Raw genomic sequence first — 22,159 nt, forward strand, 5'->3', positions numbered from 1 at the left:
TCACCTACAGGATGTCGCGCCTGTCTTCCGCATTTATCCAACTCTTCCAATGCTATTTACCCCTCCTCCTCCCCTCCTCCCTTGCCCCACGAGGATTATTGTTTAACAAAGAATATTTTGTTTGCAACACACCGCAATGTTCAGTTCAATTCTCACAAGATAATTAGAGGGGACTAATTAATTACTGTCGAGTAACTGATACATTTTTTTTTCTGAGGGAAACGTTGTTGGATTATATTTTTATCATTAAATAAAAATCAGCTTTTTATCTAATGATTTTTATTATAAATGTCATAAAATAAAATAAATAAAATGATACGCGTTTCATATTTTTCACGAATAATTGATTAGGAAATTAAATCGTAGAGACTTACGAGAATTTATTGAAGTATTGTGTAAATATTCTGGAGAATTAATCGTCGATTGATTTATTAACATGTCAACAATAAAGTTATTATTTTCGCTGATGAATGGGGGGATTTGATGCAACAATAGATTTCTGGGAAAGTCAGTGAATGGAGTAATAAATAAAGTGAGTAATTAATTGCTGAATTAATTGGATGATAATCGTCCGATGGAGGTTTTTTTTTTATGGTTTTGTGATTTTTTTAAATTAAAAAATGGATTACCTGGGGGGGGGAGGAAGGAGGGAGATGGATGAGATTGGGAGACAATGACTTGGTCTCGGTAACTTCCAGTTTTACGTAATTAGTCATAGTGTGATGCGCTAACAGCGGCACTCTGCAACACTGGCTTCTTCTCTCACCTTTCATGCGTTTTAAAACGTGTTTTATGAGACCCAGAGGATGGGGGAATGAACCGTATGGTTGATGGGCATCGGTAGCTCAGCATTTTCTTCGGTTGGAAAATCTAATCTCGGGGATTTCAATTTATCCACCTGGAAACAGAAGGAATACAGAGTTCAACGTGATGAATCAATTTACCAAAATATATTGATGATTTCACGGTTTTTTTTAAACAATACACCGAATTAATATTAAAAATTATGAAAATCGGGATTTATTTGAGAATTTTACGGGAAGATATTCGATTTTTTATGATTATTCTTCAGATAAATTAAAAATCCTTCATTGTGACTTGTGTTTCTTAATTTTAAACTTTCATTTCTAATTAATCTAATTAATCCACTGATTTATAATGAATAACTAAATTCCAATCAATTAATTTGGTGTCCGATTCGATTGATTTCACTTTTACTTTTACTTTTCCATTTCTGAATTTCATTTGGAATTTAAAGAAACGTAAAATCAATGATCGAAACGATTGAAAAAACAGCGAAATGAGCGAAACCCTCTTGAATTTCTCCCTCATTATCATTATTGAAATTTTAATAATTAATTACTCTCTCCTGTTGATTGCCCCGGTTCTGTGAATTGAAATAAGGGTTGGGGTGTACGTAAATGCGGCAGAGCGAATCCATCCACCGAGCCGTATCTCCGGCCCCTCCACGGCTCTCTTTATTATTTTAATTTTCCCACTTTTATTAATATACATTTTTTCTCTGTTCATTATCAATTTATTGAGGCGTCACTTTTCACTGGGAAAACCAGACGCACTTGGGCATAAATGTGCACCTGCAGAGACTAACTTTTCATATTTTTCATCCTGGCACCTGCAAAACTAACGCGTAACACTCGTTCAACACCTGTTACCCTTCCTAAGACGAATGCCAACATCAATGTGCATCGGTGCATCACTCTGATTCTAGGGGTAATTCCCAGAGGGTGAGGGAACATGCCAGGGGAATTTTAAGAGCTTCAGGGTGAATAACGAAAAGTTCGTTTTTCATTTACCGATGCAGAAGCAACGCGTACAATTTTTTCTTTTCGTTTTTTTATTGCTATCCTAATAATTTGTTTATTGTATTTTGGATCGTTTGATTACACAAGATACTTCTTCAATTCTCCTGTGATCCTGTCAAAAATAGAAGAAAATTCCTCAAAATCGCAGAATAAAAATTGAAATCTCATCATGAAAATTGGACGTGAACCAAAAAACACGGAAAATTCCACGACTCGATTAAATTTCCCGTAAAATTGCAATAATAAAAAAGAACAACAATAAATATTAATAATTCCATCCCAGACAAAATTTTCTGAACGAAACAAATCCGAGAGTTGAATAAAAAAAATTTCCCAGTGGATTTCATGATGAAAAAAAAGGATTATTATTGGAAAAATAAATATTTAGAAAAGCATAAACAAAGAGGAACTTGATGGGGAATAATCACGAAGTTTTCTCAGGAAAATTCAGAGTTGGTGCAAAAAGAGGTTGAAAGTGGCTCTCGTTCAGTGAAACATCTAGTTTCAATGTTTGCAACTCCACTTGAATGTTTTATTACCTTTTTTTTACCAGGTAATCGCTTTTCCAGGGGAACTGGTTTCCGTTATAGTCGACTCGTCTCACCAGGGTGGGATGAACCCGACGGGTCACGAGGTCATGTCCATTTTGAATCGAGTTGTCACATCTCCGGACTGTCCCCAGACCCACTTCACCAATTCCCTTTCTTCCAGTTCACTTCTCGTCCTTTCATCGCTATTCCAAATAAAATTTTATCAATGTAAACATTCGTCTTTTGATTGGCAACTCAATCACTCAATCCCGTGAGGATTTCATTCCCATTTATTTTTTATTTCGTCGGATAAAATTGTGATCTGAAGATCAAACCATTCGCCTTTGACATTAAAATTCTCGAGAATTAAGGGCGAATGATTTTATCGTGAATCCTGACATTTTAAATCATTGAATTTGTTGATTTAATTATTTTTCAACATTTTTTCCATTCAGAGATCGTCGATTTCCAATTTTACGAATGATAAAAATTATTAATTCAAACCCCTTTTGCTACAATTAAAGTAATTGTAATTGGTGAGTCGAGTATCAATTAATCAACTGATAATTCGGGGTTTAATGTTTTTTTTTATGAATAAATGAGTGAAATCTGCGGTCAAATGGGTTTTAAATGAAAAGTTTTACGTGCAACTAAAAATAGGGAGAGGTATTTAAACGGAAAAATATTCCCATAAAATGCTCGAATGTCCTTAACCATCTGTTCTGAGGTGTACGGACACACGCCAGTCGTTCCTTCAATTTTTTTTTCAAGTACTTCATTTATCGATTTAAACTCTCACGCTTCAATCGTTTAACTAAAATATCCGCGTTTCATTGAATTTCGGAAATATCTCCAAAATTACGAGAGATAATGCATTTTTCGTAATGAGGTTTTTCGGAGCTCTCCGCCAGCCCTACAAAAAATATTTTATCAAAAATTTCTCTATCTCCTGTAATTTAGAAGATATTACCGTAAAACTGACCAACGAACTTCACTCGCTTGATTTCGCCACTTCACTGCGTTTTTTTGGAATATCGGAGAAAGCAAGAGAGATAACGAAATTTCGGTGAGATGATTATTTGGGGCTTTCGATCAGCTCTACGAAAAAGGTCTCAACAAAAATTTCGGTATCTCCTGTAGTTTAGGAGTTATTCGTAAAAAACCGATTGAATTTTTCCTACTTGACCTGGGAAAGCCCCCGGGAACAATTGCACTCTCATTATGATCTCATCAATTACAGTAATTACTGATAACTCCAGTCTTGAAGATTAGAACGTGACACCTGGTAGGATAAATTGCTGGCGCCCACCCAAATTGGATCATCATCAACTCAATTTGCCTCATGATACAACACCTCAAGTCCCTGAAGCAAAAAAGCCACAAATAATTCCACAACCGAATGACTCCGCATATTTCGCGTATAAATTCCGCCATCTGCTGTCCAATCAGCATCAAGTGCCGGAGGAATTTCAAATTGCAGAATCTGTCGAATAAAAAAAAAAAAATATCTGAGTTTTCCCTGAGAAAATCCACAAGCACGAGCCCACAAGGCTCTCAAGTTCTCCATGAAATACGTTACGGTGTTGGGCGCCTCTAGGATGCCCGGTTAATGCACCTGCATACTCTGTGGCCTGTGAACAAAACGGCCACAAGGCACGCTCAACGAGCCGCACTATCAGGGAGAACAAAACCCAACAACTCACCATTTTTCAACTGCTGAAAAATACCATTTTTCATCCCCTCGAGTTCTTTCCACCGAATTTCTTCAAATCATGTTAATTAGTCCTGGAACTAATGAAGAAAGCTTCAGGTCAAGCCTCCAGGAAGAGTCCAATAATTTATTTTCATTTTTATCCAATTGTTTTCCCTTTTTTATTTCTCCAATCCCAAATTCTCGAAGAATTCCATTTTCATCGTCTCCTGGAGCTCTTTCCTCCGAATTTCTTCAAATCATGTTAATTAGTCCTGGAACTAATGAAGAAAGCTTCAGGTCAAGCCTCCAGGAAGAGTCCAATAATTTATTTTCATTTTTATCCAATGGTTTTCCCTTTTTTATTTCTCCAATCCCAAATTCTGGTAGAATTCCATTTTCATCGTCTCCTGGAGCTCTTTCCTCTGGGTTTGTTCAAGCCGTGTTGATTTGTCTTGGAACTAATGGAGAAAGCTTTAGATCAAGGCTCCAGGGAGATTCCAATAATTTATTTTCATTTTTATCGAATGATTTTCATTTCGTATTTCTCCAATCTCAAATTCTCAAAGACCACCACCTCCATCATCTCCTGGAGTTTTTCCTCCAGGTTTCCTCCAATCTCATCAATTACTCCTGGAGTTAGCTCAAAAAATCCTGGGATTCTAATCATCCCCATCCTTCTATCCCACCTCCCCAGAGATTCATGACTCCATTTCGAAAATCGCAAAAGAAAAAAATTGAAACCTCCACCACGAAAAGCCCCGAATTGACGAAAGTCTCCCCGATGATCCCACGAGTTCCCATCCATAATAGCACACATACACGGTATGTATTACTTGTACAAACTAGTTATTTTTCCCTGGGTTACGCTACAATTCCGTTCATTGACCCCCCAAGTGATTGCTTTGTTTCGATCTCCAGCAATCGTGAGAGTTTAAAAAAATGACGCTGAAATTTCTGGAAGGTACCTGACCGGGTGGTAATTAAATGAACAATTATCGAGGCGTTTAATTAGATGGGATTGATCAATGCTGCAAGTATAAAGCTGAATCAATCCCTGAAGAAATATCCTGATGCGCACCGTTGAGTCTTCTACCCAGGGGTCAGCGTACTCAGTTTATTTGAAAGTTAGTGGAGCGCTAGGTACACCGGGTTCAGCCTACCGGCAACATTCTCCCTCAATCCTCGTGTTAAATCCACCTATGAATCGGTGCATGGAGAATTGAGAGAACATTATGATTTCAGAACAATTTTCAACATTTTTTACCCTTTTTTTTAAAAAAAAAATAACAATATAGAAGAGTGAAATGGTATATTTCGTAACAAGTGCGGAAAAGTGATTTTTGGCATGCGGGATTATGCCATTCACCTTTGGCTTGAGCTATAAACCTCCCACACGCCAAAAATAATTTTTCATCACGACGCGTCGAAAAGTAACTTCAATGTAAAGTGACTTTACCGCACGTGTGGGGAAAAATATTATTCGTAACGAGTGCGGAAAGGGATTTTTGACGTGTGGGATTATACACTTGCCTTCAGCTCATGTTGCTAAATTGCCGCACGTCGAAAATCACTTTTCCGCACTTGTTACGGAATACAGTTTCTGCACGAGTTGCGAACATATAATCACACATGCAAAAAATCCCTTTTCGTCACCATGTCCCGAGAAATAATTTAAAAATAAAGTGACTTTCCCGCACATTGTGAAGAAATAGTACAAAAACTCGCAAAATTGGAATTTCAAATGAATTCCCAGCACTAAAAAGTGCATATCAATTTCAAAAAACTCAGAATCATTCAAGTCATCGAAACTAAAAAAAAAAAAATCACATAGCATCCCGACTTCCTCAAAAAGACCTCCAATAATTTCCCAAATGTTTTCCTCCATTTCTTTCCCAAACGGAAAAGAAAAAAGGAAAAAATCTCTTCCTGTTGCCACCTGAGAGTTCCTCATCGGTCGTTCGTCGCGCTTGACTCATGCCCGAACTAGAAAAACGCAACACCAACAAGGAAGTGGCAGCCTAAACCCAAGAAAATCCAAAAAAGAACTAACCGAAATAAAATAAAAAAAATCATTAGCCCCTCGAAGACGAAAGAGACAATTAAACTCCACCTGAAGAGTCACGCTCCGTTTCCTCTTTACGTAATGAACGTCCACGTCATCCCTTCACCTAATAATCGTCAAGCAATCGTCAGAGTCATTCCAATTCCAAAGCAATCAATCACCATGGCTCAGTCAAAAATAAATGATAACTGTACTCTTTTGTCTGGACATGAAGTACCAGAAGATCCCATAAAATACCAAAAGATACCAAAAGATACCATAAAATACCAAAAGATACCACAGGCTAGGATAGAATAATAGGCCATCAAAAGAGGATCCAGAAGAGACTAGACCAAGAGCCATTAGCTGGCATTTGCCCATTTTGTTTGGTCTATCCGGCACCCCTGAGTGACTCATGTCTTCCCCCACCATCATCAGGATGTTCCTCCTCAGGTGCATGATAATTGAATGGCTCTGTCTCTTTTGGACTCACTGGGGAGTCATTAGGACGAGGGGCGAGTCACAGACGAGTGACTCTCCAGCTAAAGTCTGTGTGTTCCACGGACCGATGCCCACTCTCCTCCACTCCCTTCTCCTTCATTCTCTACAAATCCCTCTCTCCCATTACCTTTTTCCTCCTTTATGCCGCTCCTCGGGACTTCTACGTAGAATAGTTTACCTGGCGTTACCTGCCTGCCAGCAGGTTCAGTTGGCTCACGTCATTGGGAGCAACCGGTTCGCCAGTGAGTTCAGTTCAGTTTTTTTTTTTTTGGTCTCTCCATGTAGTTTAATTTTTTTTCCCATCGGGTAGAGTTTGAGGTATAGGATCTATTGGATTTGAGTCAGGGTGTGAGTTACTCTCCAGTTTTATGATCGATTTATAAATAAAATGGACGATCCTTTGAAATTCTTTTAGTCTAATCGACGCTATTTTAACGATTTTAACGATTTCAACGCGATTCCCTAGTTTTGAGAGTTAATTACGATTTTTAATTTAATTGTTAAAAATCCTTGGAGGAATACGACTTCTAGGGGTTGATTTAATCTAGGGAGTTCTCGTAATCGAGTAAATGCTGAGTAAGATTTATCTACCCTAACTGACTATCATTGGAGATAAATCGACGATCGCGAGTCATTGAATTTTGTTGTGCGGTTACATAAATATCGATGCGATACAGTCGCGGGTCGTCGTACGCATGACGTAATTCCCACGAAGTTACATATAATCCACGAGGAGATGTTGGAGTAATTCAGGGATGATGAATTATTCTTAAAACCAAGTAAAATCCACTCACCAATGCTGTCTCCAACGTGGGAAGACCATTTTTGAGTCAAGACACGAACTGAAGAGATGACGAACTCTTCCTCGAGGTACGTGCCAGGAGTTTCGAGATCACAGGATAAATTCACCGGCGATGGGGTGACAACTGACTTGTATATTATCATTTCTTTTCGAGATTGTTTCTCTTTTTCTCTTTCATCACGATAAATTCCTTTTACTCTCATTGTTTCAAGATCTCTTGCATCACGTCCCCTTCACTCCCACCTAGAATCACCAGAAATTAACATCAATCACTCAAATTTCAATTGATTAATTCGCGGGGGTGGTGGGGGTGGTGGGATAATTTTTTGAGAAAGAAATTCTGGTGGAGGAAAAAAAAAAAAAACGGAAGTGGAATCGGTATTCCCACAGTTCTCGTGGGCACACACGGATCAAGGGCGCACCTGCGAAGCGAACAGTGGTGGGTGGTAGGGGGACGGGGGGCGAGGGGGAGGAAGGAGGGGAGGGAGAGGGGAGAGATGGCAGAAACGCTGAAGAGGTGGAAAAAAAGTCGCGAGGTCGTTTCAAACCAGTTTCAGCAGTTAAGAGATATTTTTTTTTTCTTCTTCTTTTTATTATTTATCTCTCGACCAAAATGTTTTCTAAGACTAATGTTCTCTCCCCCCTTTTCCGCCCCTTTTCCTCCCCTTTTCCTCCCCCTTTCCGCTCCACTCCACCTATCCCACCGTATCACACCCCCAGGGGAAAGCGGGAAAAACCACGAGCACTGGAAATTGTCGATTATCTCCGATTTTTGGGATTAATTGACGTTTTCTTATCGGAAGATTGACATTTTTAAAGAATGCAGTTTTGGTAATAATTTTTTAGTTGAGTTTCTGGCTGTTTTAGGCAGTTTTATTTATTTATTTATTTGTTTATTGATGGGGGAAGGGTGGGATTTTTGGGGGAATGATTTTGGGATCGTCATGGGTTTTATGATTTTTTTTTTTCATGGGAACCACTTACAGCGTAATTTGGAACGAATCAAAGGGCGAGTGAGGCACAGCGAGAATGAAATAAAGTTGAAATATTTTTAGAGGAAGAGGAGTGGGACGGGGGGGAGAGGGGGGAATAGAGAGGATGGAGGTTGTTGATCCGGTCCAGGGGGCTTTCGAAGGAGAGACTATGGTGTTGAGGTTCTTGACGATTCGATCTGTGGGAATGCTCGCGTCACGGAACGTGAAGCAGAGGACAGTTGCGAGGGGTTGATGATGCGAGGAGGGACTGTGGTATTGCTGGGACTCGACATTTCCGGGAAGAGGATGTTTCGAGGAGATTGAGAACGTGGGGAGAGACACTGAGGAGGTTTTAGTCTTCGGTAACTGCAGGTGGAGGTGGAATGTTTGATGATTTTCATTTAAGTTTGGGGGATATCTCGGTATCTATTGGAGACACAGAATTTTCGTGGGGAATTGTTTTGCAGAGGAGAGCATTGTCTATCAAAAAGGTCATAACGAACATTTCGATATCTCTTTTAGATCACGAGATATAATGAGCGGAAGTCGCGATAGTTGAATTCATATTTCCGGATTCATCCTGATTTCGATTTTCGCGGATTTCTCGAAATCTATTGCAACCACAGAATTTTCGTAATGACCTCTTTTGGAGATGATGGAATTCTCCACTGGAAAGGTCATTACCATTAAATCGATATCTCTTTTGGATCTCGAGATATCCCGTGATAAAGTCGGTTTATTCGAACGCACCTGCTAATGTATCCATAATCAAGTCCTGGTGCTCCTGATTGATTCCATCAGCTTGGACACTGTCAATGGCACTGGAAGAATTCACGGGGGATTAATGTAACAGTCCCGTGGAGCTCCCGTGTCATACACAGCGTCCGGCAACACGACGTAATCCAACAATCTCCAAGGGTTCATCAACATCCCATTTTAATTGAGATGTTTAATGCCGTACTCAAGGTAAGTCTCATCAGTTTCTTATCACTCCAGTCGTTTCCCAATTCATTTAATTTCCACCGTCCAACCATGAAACCCTTGATTCATTTGATGATTCCTATAATATATAACATCATTAACATTAATTTTGATGGGAATTTTATCGGAGAAAGCTTGTGGAAGAGTTTATGCAGCTTTTCAACCGAATATTTACGAGGAATTCAATTACCTGGGGTAGATGTACTTGATCATTATTCTACGAGAGATGTCCCGGAATCTCAGGAAGAATATTTGTATCTTCTTGTTTTGAAAATGAGGTGGAGGAATTCATCAGATTCTGCTTCGTCTTCATCAAATGAAACTTGGGGATTCGTCATGGATCATAATCATCATCTATCTTCGGTGGAAGAACGTCCTCTTCGTGTGGAAAGTCGATGCCCTTGGAGAGGAGACAACTGGTGTACCTGGAAGCTATCAGTCATATTATGAATCCTCGAGTACCTGTTGCCAACCACCTGTTGAACATTTTCACTCAATCCACGGGTTACCGTTGCAGGATTGGTCAATGGAAATCGTTGAAACAATGAGATCGATAATCACCAGTGGACAAAAGGTAAATTTTTTCTGATGAATCACTCATTTCAGCGAATTCATTTCTTTGGTTAATGCAATTCTTTTGTCATTTTTACGACGTGGGCTATTCTGGGGAGAAAGGAAAGAGATTTTAATGTCAACTCGTGACATTTTATCCAATCACTCATTTTATTTCGCTTGGTAATTAAATTAGAATGAAGAAATCGGTATTTATTGGATATTTAAATTTTTTTTTAGCACATCGAACGATTTTCCGTGATTAGCTCCTAAACGAGAGGAGATATCGAAATTTTTGATTAAATCATTTCTCAAGGTCACGAAACGCCCTACACAAATGGTTGATATGAAAATTTCTGTATGTATATTTATTTAGGAGATATTTGCGAAATTATGGAGGAACTCATTTTGAGATTGAATTAACGCGGAATAAATGAACTGGAATTGTTAAAAATTATGATAAACAATTGGCTAGACATTCCCCCGATCTATTCTCCTTTATCCATCGAGAATGCGAGAGGTGGTAATCACTCTGGTATAATCATTCGTTCCACGTTTGCAAAACGCATTAAACGCCTTGCGAGCATGAAACAATATTTTACGACTCCGTATGTGCACCACTTTTCTACCAAGTGCAGAGGTTTATCGCATGCCCATTTCGTTCATCATATTACACCCGAGTTCATTCCATAATTCCGCGTAGATCATTTTTTCTCTTTGTAAAATAAAATCAAGCGAATGATGAAAAAAATGAAAAATTGCAGGAAATTGTTAGTGGCGAGAGGGAGATGGAGTTGTAGGAAAAAATTTTTCACACGTAGAATAAATATACGCGAATCTTCAGGATGATGGTGGGAGGAAAAGGGGGGGAGGGGAAGGTTGGAATTCGCGTAAAACGAGTGAACGTATGTACGAGAAAAAGATAGTCCTCGTGCCGTGAACTTGGCGGTCTCATTGTTCACAGCCACCGATGCGGAAAGCCCCGCTTCCGCTTTCTGGATTATATTCCCTACCATCCACGACCCTGACGAACTCTTTGCACATTCTGACATGATGTACGATTTTTTATGCGGGTTGTACACCTCTTTTTGAATTTTAATCATTTTTTTAGCGAGAATTTTTCGGTGCTTTGGGGATTTTGGGGGTTTTTTGGGGATATCTTTGGGATGAGGGGGGATACGGAAATTTTGGGTAGAACCTTTTTTGTAGGGCTCGTTGAGAGCTGTGGAAAAGGTTCTACGAACATGTTTATGGCTATCTTAGTTTTGGAGTTATGATCGTTTATGTAATGAAAGTGGAAATGTTAAAATTGGTTTTGAGGATTTCCAAGTTTTTAGATAAAATCTGGAAATATAAGGGAGATAGCAGAATTTTTGGTAAGATCGATTAGGCGGGGATGAGTGAGAGCTACAAAAAAGGTTACCACGAAAATTTTGGTATCTCCTCCGATTTCGGAAATATTTCCAAATATTTAAATTCAATTTTCCATAAACAATATCTTTTCACGTTTTCCTCTAAATCCATTCGTTCCCGAGTTACGAGTCAAATAATGACAGAGCATTTCCTCGAAATAATCCCACCAATTAATCTCATAAAAAAATTCTCATTACGGGTCTTTTCCAATCCCCTGTAATTGAAAACAAACTGTGATTTCACCTTGTCTTCACCCTTTTCCCCGCCTGCGGCATTAAACCCGTTCATTGCGAACAATCGTTGAATCGAGACAAGTTTAAACAACAAAATAATAAAAAAAAAACGCAAGTGAAGAGACGAGCGGAAGTTGAATGGGGGTCCGGGTGTGGGCGATACGCACGAACGCGGTCGCGGGTCTTGGGTTGTTATATTCTTTTATATTCTGTTATATTCTGTTATATTCTGTTATATTCTGGTATATTCTGGTATATTCTGGTATATTATATTATTCCCCAGGAGATGTGTACGAATGCCGTTTTGCGTGGCAGATGGTTGGAAAACGCGAGCGGAAACGCGCGACCGGACGGAACGCCGTGGGACCTTTATCTGTTTTTTTCACATATACCCTCTCTCCCTCTTTCCCCCCCTTCGTTGTATATATTTACGTGAAGTTGAAGAGTACATAATGACTCCTACCGACTGGAGTGAAAATCCGGCCCTGAAGATTTAGAAACGATTGAGAACTTGCGGAGGATTTATGCAGAATTTATTTAACGCGCGAATTTTTTTTTTGGCTAGCAGTTTAATTTGTTAAATAAATATTTAATGTGTTTTGATAGCTTTTCTGGGGATTGAATTAATCATGTGGTTTGAATTTTTGAATTTGAATTTTGGCGCGAAATGTTTTTCACGCGGGAAATTTGAATTTTGATAAGAAAAAAATGAATTTTTCAACGGATTTGCCAAATATATTTATACGCAGAGCATTTTTTCACGCGGCAAATTTGAATATCTGTGCAAAAAAAAACGAATTTTAAAATATATTAATTAAGTTTTTACGCGGTAAATTTGAATTTTGATGAGAAAAAAAATTCTGTCAATGCAGAATAGAAAACTGTATTTATCCGCGTTGATATTTCCACCCGCGGAAACAGCGGGGGTCGGCTCGTACGCAACATTTGATATGGGAATCCACTTCAACAATTTATATGTGTGGTACGTGACACACGTGGGGATTGCGAGATAGACAACTCCAGGCGTTTGTATCAGGCTTTTCTCCGCAAGTCGGGTCCCCGTTACAAGGTATTTACACGCTCGTGGCACATGGAGTTATGTATTTTGCGACGAACCGAGTACCCGTACCGCTACGCTCAATAAAAGGGGAAGGCAAAAAAAAAAATATGGTTTTTTATGTGGAGGAGGAACTTTTATGAGGAACAATGGTGAAAGCTGACGCGAGGTTCTCAGATTTTGTTGCAATGTCTTCATTCGTCACTCCCCTCCTCCCCCCCCTGCCCATGATTTTTAATTATCGTGGAATTATCATCTTGATAATAACTTTTGACGAACTCTTGAAAAAGAGGGGGAAAAAAGGGGAAAATTGCGAGAATGTAACGGGTTTTTGACCATTTTCTTTGACGTTAATGACTCCATATTTCGTATACCATTTAAAAATTACTCGTCACACGTTTTATGTAGGAAAAATTGAATTTTTTATAACCCGTAAGTTACTGCAAATAATTCATATTTTTTTCTTGCTGGAGAAAATTTCAGGATTTCCTTCTGAAGGTTGTCCAATTTTCTGATAGGGCAAAATATTTTTTAAAGTGACTAAATGTTTTATTTATAGGAGGATTGGGCTCACCTGGAGGTGTTCACCCGCATGAAGAGGTGCGGGTGTCGATAGACAGCATTCGAAGATGATGAAAATTTTGCCTGGGATATGACGATGGCATGAGGGCGTCGAGGTATTTCCTCCAAGGGCAAAATCCCGTGGCCAGTGCTCGCTTCACTGCCGGTGAAACCGCAAGGATAATTACTTGACCGAGCAAAAGACCCAGAGCCTCGTGGGAGTCCAACACACCATTCCCCTGGAATAATATATTCAAAATATATAATATATCGGGCAATATCTAATTTTTTCTTTATTCATCTCCACTGAGAACGAAATTTAGTTTAAAAAAACGTTTAAACTAACGAATGAAATTGATAAATAGACGAATTGAATAAATTTGTTTAAAAAAATTATTGAAATTTTGGAGTTCAATAGGAACTTTAGTCGTTTTTTTTTTTTGCAAGAATTCAAATTTGATTTTAGTATTCGGTGAAATATCCCTGAGGATGCAGTCAATTTATATTTTATAGTCTCAACTTTAAATGTAGTTTCATAAAAGCAATAATTTTTTGTCGCAAACAAATGGTTTGTTATAATTTTCTAAATTTTTCTCTCAGTGTACGGAGACTACATAAAAATTAAATAAATATCACGGACTTTTTTGAGGAATTTGAGACATGCTGATATATATATCAATTTTCTTGAACTTCTTGATTAGAATTAATTGTCGGAATATTCTAGAATCTTTAATCGATATTTATCATGAGTTTACAACAATTTTCTATTTTTCTGTTTTTTTTAATTCGGGATTGTGATTATTTTTGGAAATATCCAAAGAATTATGAATATTTTCAAAATACTAATTGAAACAATTAATAATTTTATTAATAATATTATCTTTTGAATATTGACATCAAATCCCAAATTTTATGGATTTTTCAAAACGAATGAGAATTTCCGACGAAATTAAAAATTTCGAGTTTCATTCCATTAATTTTGGAAAGTCCCGCAAATTTTATTACTGAAATACTATAAAAGCGTTTTTTTTCTAGTAAAATTGAAGACTTGCGGAACATCTTGCGCAATAATATTCGCAGAATGCTCAACAATTATAATTATTGTTGTGAAGGGGAGAAATAGGAATACCGAAGGCTCATTGGTGTCGTTATACATTATTGGTTCGACGATTGGAGAAGGCTAACGGCTCACCAACACCAAGACCTTCAGACACACAAGATTAAATAATTGATTGCTAATGATTAGTCAGGCAACCATGAGAAATTTTTCTCAGTTCGTTATTCGTTTTCAGTCCTTGCCCTGAAAATAATTAATTGTTCCACAGATTTTCCCCGACTTCTTTCCAAGAAATTATTTGACGATAAATTTATTTAAAAAATCAATAGTTATCAGAATAACACCAGAACATCAAACAAAAAATTACGCGATATCAAAATGAATTTATGTTACGTCACATAAATTTTATGGTGTTCTTCTTGTAAAAAATTGGAAATTACTGGAGTAATTATTGAAATATTTAAGGGAACGAGATGATTTTGAATGAAAAAAAATTACTGTAAGTGAAGATAATAAATTCCTGGGATGCATTAACCCGCCGCAAGGATTTTTTTCACCGGTTAACCATTGAAATGTCTGTCATGAGTCTGTGGGTGGTTGCGGGTATTACATACACCGCGAAATTACCCGAGTACTCCCCCCTTTAATTCTCGTACGTGAAGTTTATTTGGAGGAAAAAAAGATATAAGCGAGACAGGAGGTAGAAATGATAGTTGCCAACGTGCAAGTATCCATTAAAATTTTTTTTTTTATAACGCAGGAAAAATAATGGCTCTTCCGACTTTATCACGACAAGGCGACGAATTCCTGAGAATCATCCAGTATTCCATGGAATTCCTCACGCAATCGATTTTTTAACAATTGAAATTTTCATTGTTTTTAGGGGTTGATTGGAATTGAAATGGAAAACTGGAGTTTTTCATTTTTAAAAAGGAATTTTCGCGGGAAAATCGAGAAATACGAATTGCGATTTATCGACTGGAGTGAATCGAGAATTTTTGAATTTTTCCTGCAGGTGATATTCAGGTGACGTTCATCAAGGAATTGCAGGGTAATAAAAAAAATATTGATTTTACTGTAAATAAATGCGGATTTTCCTTGAAAACAAAAATGCTGTTTTCTCTAGAAATTCAGGAAATCCTGCAATTTATTAATCGATTTATCGATTGAACTAAATGCAGAACTTTTGGGTTTTTCCTGCAGGTGATATTCAGGTGTTCAGCATGGAATTGCATTTTTTAAATAAATATTGATGAATAAATGAAGAAATTGTTGACTTAGTGATAAATAATTGGAGTTTTCCCATAAAAAAATGCAATTTTCCCCAGAAATTCAGGGAATTCCCCCATTTATTAATCGATTTATCGAATTTTTGAATTTCTCCTGCAGGTGATAAATATGAACGAATAAATTCCGAACTTGATTTAGTGTTAAAAAATTGTAGTTTTCGTGGATCTGTCACAGAAATCAAGTGAACCCCATGTTGATTTTGGCTGAATCCCAGGCACGTGGGTAGATACAAGTGACTAGAACGATTCCTGTTTCTCATATTCGAGGGTTGACGGGTCTATCTTTTAAGCACCACGTCATTACCACCTTCCACATATCACTCATTTTTCTTCATTCATTGAAATCTGTATTTTAAAATTATTTTGGGACCCCAAGTATTGTATTTTTACTCGTGTCAGGGGATTCGGTGAGGAGGAGAACATTTTTTGGAGACGAGCGTCATGAGACTCTAGGGGGCGAGTGATGTCTCTGGTGGGTGAGTGCATCTGGATTTATGCCAGAATTCAAAAATAAGCCCCACTATTCTTGAATTTTGGGTGGAGAATCCAACAGAGCCCTTCGACCATATTTCCCAATTTTTTTCACAATCTCAGGATGAAAATTAAAATGAAAAACCCTCGAGATTATTTACTCATAAATAACCTGAAGCGATTAAATGAGATTTTATATTCAATTTGGTATATCTTTTTGAGAAATTAACCGATTTTCAAGGGATTGGTGTCATTTTGAAGGCCGGTAAAATATCTTCCGAATGAGATAGAGCTCATTTGATTTCTTCGGGTGTATCTGGAGATATTTGGAATTGAACATGGGTACTTCAAGAGTGGAGCGGTAGACGGTTTTTTGCTTTAATTTAGAAATCTAAGGGAGATACCGAAATTTTTGTTATTACCCTTTTTATAGAGCTAATTCCGGCCTACAAAAAAGTTATCCACAAAAATGCCGTTATTCCTCTTAGTTTCCACGCTATCCTCACAAATCTCATAAAAACCTAAAAAATCCAGGTCAACGTCGGCTATTTTCCAGTTTCCACTGAAAATCTTGGAATCTAAGACAGATACCAAAATTTTCGTTATTACCTTTTTTCTAGATCCAATTACAAGCTACAAAAAAGTTCTCTACAACATTTCGCTATCTGCTCCAGCTACCAAGATATCCCAGGAAAACCTCTTGAAAAAGTTAAATCGACTTATCCCAGGAGATGATCCTCCCGTGAACGATACCCAACAACCGATAAAACCTGATAAGCCTAAAAAATCTTTTACCTGAGACTCGAGTTCCACAAAACTGATGAAGAGTGGGGCGAGAGAAAGAGCCCAGTTGGAGATCAGACTCGGAAGTTTCGTCGAACCGGCCAGTCTCGTCTGCGATGCTACGGAGAAGGTCCGTTCCCTGAACGGACAATCGCCTAAAACTCCATCTCTAAAACCAGAAAAAAAAAAATCCAAAAATAAAAGCCATCAAAACCCCAAAAATAAAATTATCCACGAATTATAATCATCCAGTGCTTTCAATTCTGTTGACCCGAGTGTCGAGACAAAAAAAGAAAATCGAGAGAATCGAGTCCAGACGGAACTTTCCCCTGCGCACCTGCGGGTCATTGCGATTTCTACCGTTTAGTTATTCCCTGATGGAGAAAATCCCCTGGGGTTGACTGAGCAGACACAGAACAAGACAAAAGGAGGTAGAAGGGGATCCAGAGGATGATGAGTTGTGCCAAGTCTTCCTGGTGATCGTGATGGTATCTCCGAGCATCTGAATCACGTCAATCTACCGCGGACGGATAAATAAAGCGGAGGCGTGCGTTATATGATTCACATTTTCCCTGACTCGACAGTTTGTTCCGTGACACCGGACCCATAAACCCAAAATTTTTGACAATTTTTTTTTGAGGGACTGCTCTAGTTGTTCGAATTACCACGTGTCTCATGAGTTTGTTTATGAGTGGTTTTGGGATAATTATAGCTGGGTTACACTAGTTTTCGTGCGTTGAACCTGTGCGGCGAGTTGAATTTAAATTTGAGATTTTATGGAAAAAATCTGGACAGTCTAAAAGAAAATTGTAGTTGAACAATTAAATAAATAAAAAGGATCAGCGATTGGTATTGATATGGAGTTGATGATCAATTGATAAATACTGTAATCGTGAAGAGAAAGTGACGATAAGGAAATCGAATAGAGGAAATGATTGACTTGATGGTGTAGATCGGGAAAATTGATGTTGAGTATTTGAATTGAATTGATTGAGCTGAATTGATTGGAATTGAGAGATTTATTTAATTGGTGAGGATGTCGGGGGATACTACAACTTCTGATGAAGAAGGATCTCAGGAAGACTCGGGACAGTACGACATCGATGATCTAGAGATGATCAAAACGATCGGTAAGTGCGCGCGTAATTTAGATTTTTTAAAAATAATCTATCGAGTGAACGTAACTCGAGAGGTGCAGATCGAGTTACCCTGGGGTTTGTTACTGGTCGATTGGGAAAGAAAGGCGATAACAAGTGGGACAGGAGAAGTGAGCGGTGCCGTGACGAGAAAAACTGTCCTCTGCACTTTCCGATTTTTTTTTTTCGCACGTTTTCAGTGTTTTTTTTTCGCGGTTTCGCGACGGTCTTTTAGCAGACACTGAAAAACCGGTTTCGTTGAGGTTTTAGATATTTTTTCATCGAAATCGTGAGAAAATAATTTCTAGAATTTGTTAATTTGAAATCCAAAATGATTGATTAATGAATGAATTAATTAATTTAAATTAATTTTCACTCTTTTTTCTGGAGAAATGAATAAATTTGAGTCAACGAACTTTGCCGGAGCAATCGGTTAAGCCATTGGGGTAATCGCATTTTTATAAATCGGTTAAACCATTGGGTTTTATTTATTTGGTTTTGTATTTTATGAGTGAATACGTGTTGTCGGTTTTCTCTCATTCCACGTCAATCAAATAAAATCGTGGATTGGAAAAAATTGGAGAACAATGGGAGAAGAATAAACGGTTCCGTTATTTATGAAAATTGAGGGGTCAATTAATTCCAGCCTCTGGCGTGAAGTTATTATAGTTTAAATAAAAAATCGGCGAAACAACGAGATTTCAACATTTTTCAGTTTCTTGCAATCAATCCCTTCGAAAATTTCCCTTACAATAAATTCCTGAATATTAAAATAAATATTCAAATAGCAAATCAAATCCTGAAATAATAAATTGTTATAAAAATTAAAAAAAGCACGAAAAAGTGCGAAACCCCGGGATAAATCTTCAATTAATTGAATAAAATTAGTAAATGTCGGAGTAATTGACAATGCGACGTAACAAATGAAACTTTGAAACAGCCGAGAATAACCGGAAGTCAGTGGACACCTGTCGCTGTTTGTTAATGCGAGAGACACCCGCCAATTTTGATTATTTATAAAAGTTGATGCCAGCCAACTAGTCAGGGTCGATATGATTTTTCATTGATAAAAATTACCTCTCCTGTCACGTTTTTATGATTTTTTTTCAACAGGTACCGGTACTTTTGGCCGAGTGGTGCTTTGTAGACATCAGGGCAGTCCCTTAGCACTCAAAGTCCTCTCCATGGTCGACGTGATTCGACTTAAACAGGTGGAACACGTCAGGAATGAAGTTTCAGTCCTCAAAGAAGTCAATCATCCTTTTATAGTCAACATGTGAGTTAAATCGATTACTTTCTCGCCGATTATCTCGAGAACGGCGAGTTCCCCGAGATTATTCCATATCACATTTTTTGTGGGGAATTTCAATCTCTCCAAAAAAGGTGATTACCATTTTTTCCGTAAAACCACTGGATGCCTCCGAAATCCAATTCAATTCAATTCTGAATTCATAAATTTGCAAATTCGCAAATTATCGAATTTGTTATTTATCTTTGTCTCTTCACATTATTTCGTAGAATTTTCTTGCCTGAAATTCGTTATGAACTATTCATTTTTCTCGTCGTCAGAGATATTGTGAGGCTCAATCAATTTAATAGATCAATAAAATGATCCTGATTCAGGTTGTGGAGTGGCAGAGACTCATCGAACGTCTACATGCTCCTGGAATTCGTAGCCGGTGGTGAATTATTCTCCTACTTGAGAGCAGCTGGAAGATTCTCCGTCCCCACCAGTTGCTTCTATGCATCAGAAATTGTTTGTGCCCTGGATTATCTCCACTCAAGGCACATTGTCTACCGTGACTTGAAGCCGGAGAATCTGTTATTAGACAGCCAGGGCCACCTCAAAATCACAGATTTCGGTTTCTCCAAGAAGCTCACAGACAGGTGATAATGCTGCGTTGATTCTCTCCTCAGTTGCCAAAAATCACCTCGATATTCATGACTTAACGTCTAAAATTACTCACAATTCCAAAACAAATACCGAATCATTGCATCCAATTGTTTAGCACCAGTCCAACTTTTACCGCTCAACTATCCAAGCTAATATTTACGTATTCTCCTCGTAATTCATTCGTATTGTCTTGGAACGAGACAGAGAGCAAACTTCCGGTTGAATGATGATTCAGGTCGACGTATATCCAGCGTCTCAACGTCGAGAGTGCCTTTGCGGTTGGTTGATCGACCAGATGTGCTCCTATAAACAACTTTTCGAGCTTTTATTACCCTTTTATTTTGGGATATAACCGATAGTTCTCGGTGATGACGACAGTTTTTCTTTTTTTAAAATCACTGATGCCGGAGACAGCGAGACGCTCTTGGGGGCATTCCCTGATGGACATCCATTAAGGGTTGAACCAGTGATGGGCACTTTTGAATTTTTTTGGGGGTGCAAGTCCAAGGGAAGTGTTACATTTTATTTGGAAATTAATTGGAAGTCTGGAAAGACTTGAAAATTACGGAATATTAATCTTTCGGATTTTTTATCATTTTTTTCAAATACTCTAGGTATATATTTTCATTTCTGAAATAAATTTTCAATTAAATTTCAATTCATTAAAGCTCATAGTAGTTTAAATAAAAGTTTGTAAAAGTTTCTTTCGACTTATTCCTTTGAAAAATTAAAGACTCAAATAATTAAATGAATAATTAATTAAAGACTTGACTTCAAAAACTTTAAAAAAATATTCCCATCACTGGATTCAACGAATAAACGAATAATTCCCAAAACTCCTCTCACAGATTCGCTGCTCCTCCATTTTGATTCTCGTGATATCAAATATTTGACTGATCAACCTTCCAGAACCTGGACTTTGTGTGGAACACCAGAGTATTTAGCACCCGAGATAATCCAGAGCAAAGGCCACAACAAGGCAGTGGATTGGTGGGCCCTAGGTGTTCTGATCTACGAGATGCTAGCTGGATATCCACCCTTCTTCGACGACAATCCCTTCGGCATCTACGAGAAAATTCTAGGTGGTAGGATAGAGTGGCCCAAGCACGTGGACCCCGTCGCCAAGGATCTCATCAAGAAGCTTCTCGTAGCCGACAGGACAAAACGACTCGGCAACATGAGACAAGCAGCTGAGGATGTCAAACGTCACAGATGGTTCAAGCTGATTGATTGGAGTTTGGTGAGATCATTATCATGAAATGTCTACAATTCTCCTCAAGATATCTGAATAAATTTTCAATCAGATAAATCTTTAATTAAGACTCATCATCATCATGATTAAAAGATGATATCATCTTATTTCCATTTGATCTCCATCAACTCTTGGATAATTTTATGAATTCTTCATCAATCCTTCTAGGTTCCTCAAAGAGCATTGACCCCACCGATTCACCCCAGGGTAAAGGCCCCAGGTGATGCCAGTTGTTTTGACGACTACCCAGAGATCGACTGGAGATCACAGCCACCTCTTCCCCCAGATCAATTGGCCCTGTTCCAGGACTTCTGACGAGCACTCCAGTCTGATTGATGTTGAAACCGAGTCGTCGAAGACCTGAGCCCTCGAAGATGTTATGGATTCACCTGGGGTTTACGCTCCCCAGGAGATCCAATCGATTTTTTTTATCACATTTGTTTTTCTCTTTTGTAAATAGACCGCTGTTGAGAGATTATTTATTTGTTAGAGTGAGGCTTTGTAAATAAATAAAGAACTGCTGGACCCAGTGGTATCGATCGTTAAAACGTGATTTCATGGGTAAATTATCCCTGAGGAATTATTCCGATTTTCTCATTGTAATTTCCTTCTGGTAAGGTGAATCAATAGTTGGAGATGATTTGATGGATTCGAGTGATTCAGCTGTTGGTAAGTCAGAGGTCTTTGATGATTATTTAATGAACGTCGTGGAAGATTTTACGACAGGCTAAACCATCTCCAAAGGGTTACAGGATTGAAATAACGCGTGAATCTTGCTTGATGTCCACTGGAGGCTTTCCTGGACCACGAAAGATGGCGGCGTGATCCTGGATGTGGAGTACCACTCCCCAATCGATGGGATCCGCTATAAATATTTATGATGACGCGGTGAACAATAACTAACGCTCAATAAGTCGCAGTGGAAACTTCAAATTAAGCCACTTGCATCAATTTTTTAAATTCACTTTCAATTTAATTACAACACTCAGACAAACCTCCAACGAGCATCAATTATCGCAGAGGGAATATAATCCACCGAATCCGAATCAGCATCTGTTATTACGGATAACGAGATAAACTGTTTTGACCCCGTGATAAACATTTGTCTCGATATTC

At 38.1% G+C, this 22,159-nt stretch overlaps 2 protein-coding genes and 1 long non-coding RNA gene across 3 annotated transcripts; 2 read left to right on the top strand and 1 right to left on the bottom strand.

Annotated features, from left to right (window-relative positions):
* Positions 1-312: 312 nt before the first annotated feature.
* On the bottom strand, positions 313-16,858 carry LOC105268594 (uncharacterized). The gene is made up of 7 exons (XR_892346.1): positions 16,774-16,858; positions 13,175-13,400; positions 9,536-9,777; positions 9,115-9,424; positions 7,383-7,633; positions 2,363-2,556; positions 313-898 (listed from the first exon to the last, which is right to left on the bottom strand). It is a non-coding gene; the product is annotated as an uncharacterized lncRNA (long non-coding RNA).
* On the top strand, positions 9,647-13,236 carry LOC105268593 (uncharacterized). Its single transcript, XM_011308263.1, has 2 exons — positions 9,647-9,919; positions 13,160-13,236. Exons 1-2 carry the CDS (start codon positions 9,662-9,664, stop codon positions 13,214-13,216), a joined length of 315 nt encoding a protein of 104 aa, XP_011306565.1. The 5' UTR covers positions 9,647-9,661; the 3' UTR covers positions 13,217-13,236.
* A 4-nt stretch (positions 16,859-16,862) lies between the features above and the next one.
* Positions 16,863-21,596, top strand: LOC105268592 (Protein kinase, cAMP-dependent, catalytic subunit 3). The gene is made up of 5 exons (XM_011308262.1): positions 16,863-17,891; positions 19,011-19,173; positions 19,521-19,784; positions 20,701-21,031; positions 21,212-21,596. Exons 1-5 carry the CDS (start codon positions 17,798-17,800, stop codon positions 21,356-21,358), a joined length of 999 nt encoding a protein of 332 aa, XP_011306564.1. The 5' UTR covers positions 16,863-17,797; the 3' UTR covers positions 21,359-21,596.
* The last annotated feature ends 563 nt before the right edge of the window (positions 21,597-22,159 follow it).

Source organism: Fopius arisanus, unplaced genomic scaffold, assembly GCF_000806365.1.
Source record: "Fopius arisanus strain USDA-PBARC FA_bdor unplaced genomic scaffold, ASM80636v1 scaffold00059, whole genome shotgun sequence".
In the NCBI taxonomy this organism is placed as follows: domain Eukaryota; kingdom Metazoa; phylum Arthropoda; class Insecta; order Hymenoptera; family Braconidae; genus Fopius; species Fopius arisanus.

Excerpts from the sequence above, each read along its gene's own strand:
- LOC105268593 (XM_011308263.1), top strand. The coding sequence starts at position 9,662 with ATGAAACTTGGGGATTCGTCATGGATCATAATCATCATCTATCTTCGG. Across the intron at positions 9,920-13,159 it reads TAATCACCAGTGGACAAAAG|GAGGATTGGGCTCACCTGGA; the intron begins GTAAATTTTTTC and ends TTTTATTTATAG.
- LOC105268592 (XM_011308262.1), top strand. The coding sequence starts at position 17,798 with ATGTCGGGGGATACTACAACTTCTGATGAAGAAGGATCTCAGGAAGAC. Across the intron at positions 19,174-19,520 it reads CATCCTTTTATAGTCAACAT|GTTGTGGAGTGGCAGAGACT; the intron begins GTGAGTTAAATC and ends ATCCTGATTCAG. Across the intron at positions 21,032-21,211 it reads AGCTGATTGATTGGAGTTTG|GTTCCTCAAAGAGCATTGAC; the intron begins GTGAGATCATTA and ends CAATCCTTCTAG.